This window comes from Monodelphis domestica, chromosome 2, assembly GCF_027887165.1.
Source record: "Monodelphis domestica isolate mMonDom1 chromosome 2, mMonDom1.pri, whole genome shotgun sequence".
NCBI lineage: Eukaryota > Metazoa > Chordata > Mammalia > Didelphimorphia > Didelphidae > Monodelphis > Monodelphis domestica.
The window spans coordinates 196,324,132-196,326,744 of record NC_077228.1 but is presented as its reverse complement, the minus strand read 5'-3'; the positions used below and the strand labels follow the sequence as shown (position 1 = coordinate 196,326,744).

At 43.3% G+C, this 2,613-nt stretch overlaps 1 protein-coding gene across 1 annotated transcript; it reads right to left on the bottom strand.

Moving 5' to 3' along the window:
* Window positions 1-746: 746 nt before the first annotated feature.
* On the bottom strand, window positions 747-1,601 carry LOC100014857 (keratin-associated protein 9-3-like). Its single transcript, XM_007482244.3, has one exon. It carries the CDS (start codon window positions 1,564-1,566, stop codon window positions 1,123-1,125), a length of 444 nt encoding a protein of 147 aa, XP_007482306.1. The 5' UTR covers window positions 1,567-1,601; the 3' UTR covers window positions 747-1,122.
* Window positions 1,602-2,613: the final 1,012 nt, after the last annotated feature.

The following is a 2,613-nucleotide window of genomic DNA, read 5'->3' as shown; positions in this document are numbered from 1 at the left end:
TGAGGCTAGTGACCCTGGATCACACAGTATATGCCAGTTAGTAAGGGGTAAAAAGAATGGAAAAGCTGGAGGGAACTAGTTCATGAAAGGCTTTGAATGCCATACAGAGCATTTTATATTTGCTCCTGGAGGCAATAGGAAGCCACTGGGGTTTATTTAGTAAGAGAGTGAGATGACTGGGTTTCTATTATAGGAAAATAACTTCAGTGGCTGAATTTGGAGCATGAATAAGAATGGAGAGAGACTTGATGCCTCTGCCCCCTCTCCCCCACTCCCTTCCCAAAAAAGCTATTGCAATAATCAAAGCTTGAGGTGATGAAAGCCTACACTAGATTGGTGGCAATGTTACAACCACCATGAAAGATAGGAGCTATTATTACCCCCATTTTACATTTGAGGAAACTGAGGCAGAAGGCTATTAAATGGCTTGCTCAGGTCTCACAAGCAATAAGTATTTGAGGAAAGATTTGAGGCAATCTTTCTGGCTCCAGGTCTGGCGCTAATCATTGCTCCACCTGGCTGCCTAGAGACCATCAAGTCTAACCCTTCATTTTACAGGTGAAGAAACTCAGGCACAAGTTAAGTGATTTGCTCAGTGATATAGCTAATAACTGTCTAAGGTAGGATTCAAACTCAGAATTTCTGACTCCAAATTCTGTTCTCTATCCACTGTGGCACCCAGCAACATGAACTCCAAATAGACATTAGATTTAAAAAGATAAAACAAAGACCACATTCATGCTTTCTTTGCAGGCTGACTGAATTTATTTGAAACTAACAGAGGATACTCAAGAATAAATAAAATAGGAGAAAAATTAAGGCAATAGAAAGAATGGTTCAAATAAAGAGCAGCTAGACAACATTTTGTGCCATGTTTTAGTGCTTCCTGAAGATCAAGGTGTTGTGGAGAAATGCATTCTCAGTTTACGAACTGTATAAGACAATGGAAGTCCTAGTTTGAGGGCATCTGAATTTTTAAAAATATATCTTCAAAACAGGAAGACCAAGGCACATCATTCACTGCTTTGCAGGAAACACTTTCTTCATAATCCAGTGTGAGACTATAGATAGTTCATTCAACTCATAATCAATTTCTTCTTTGTAAACTATAGATCCTGGTCCTTAGCAGGTAGGCTGGCAGCAATAACAGCAGCAGGCTGGACGGCAGCAAGACTGGCCACAGTAGGATGGGCGGCAGCAAGAGGCCTGGGCATGGTGGAGCTGGCAGCAAGATGGAGGGATACAACTGACCACGCAGCAGGGTGGCAGGCAAGTACCCTCCACCCTGCAGTCTGGGCGGCACCACCTGGTGCGGCAGCTCACTCCACAGCACTCAGGTTGGTAACACCTGGTCCTGCAGGTGGTCTCACAGTTGGGCCCACAGCAGCTTCCAGAGCCGAACCCAGAGCCAAATCCATAACCAGTTCCATAGCCAAACCCACAACCTCCCTGTTGGCAGCAGCCAGTTCCACAGCTCTCCTGGCAGCAGCTAGATCCACAGTTCCCTCCAGTAGAGCAGCTGGGGAAACCACAGAAGCTGGTGGAGCAGGTGTTACAGCAGGACATGGTGGCTGGAGGTCAGTTTCTTGTCTTCTAGTAAAGAGAAGTTTTTGAAATGTGACTGTCCTCTGTCCCATCAGCCCTTTTTATACCTCCACCAGCTGCATTTATCAAATATTTAGCATTTTTTCCTTGTTGCCAACTACATGGTGAATCTCTGATTGGCTAATACCAAGTTATTATGAAAGGTATAAACAGTATTTTTAAAAATCATTTTGACTTAATTAAGTCTAATTAAATCTGTTCTTTGCTCTGCAGAATAAGTTTGAGGTTTTTCCATCCATTGAGTCCTGTCATTAAAAGGCCAATTTCAACACTTTTTTGCATAGGTGAAGAATAGCCCTTGATGGGCTGACTGGATCACTATATTCAGGTTGGAATGATAGGCTTTTCTTTTCTCCTTCCCCTCCTCTTGGCCCCCAGTGGTGGCTCACATTGTTGTAGTTGACTAAGAGTTTGGGATCCTTTCTGTGGACTCAGATTGGCAAGTTGTCTATGACTTACAGTTTTAAGAGAGTTGTCTGGGAGAGCTCAGAAGTGAATGATTTAACAATGGTCACACAGCTGGTATGTGTTAGTGAATAGCTCTAACTCCTGGAGTCGTTGTGAGTCAGTCAATTAATATTTACTAAGGACTTACTGTATTCCAGGTACTGTGCTTAGCAAGGTACAGAATGGACCCTATGATCAAGGAGCTCACAGCTTAAGAAAGGAGACAACATATAAACAAGACACACACACACACACACACACACACACACACACACACACGATTACTAGGATTTGTCTCTTCTTTTTCATGGTGATGCAGGAACTTTTTTCCAGCCTGTTCTGTTGGATGCATCCCTGTTACCTTGCCTAGTTCTGTTCCAGAGTTCTATGACCACAGTATTTCCCCTCTGCCCAAGGAGCCTACATATCCTTGGGGCTCAACTCTCTCTGTATCTCTCACTTGACCTCTGTACCTCTATTGATCCTGTATGATACAGCCACCCATACATCTACCCAAGTGAAATCATTACTAGGCAAAATATAAACCCAATATGAGCTTTC

Excerpts from the sequence above, each read along its gene's own strand:
- LOC100014857 (XM_007482244.3), bottom strand. The coding sequence starts at position 1,566 with ATGTCCTGCTGTAACACCTGCTCCACCAGCTTCTGTGGTTTCCCCAGC.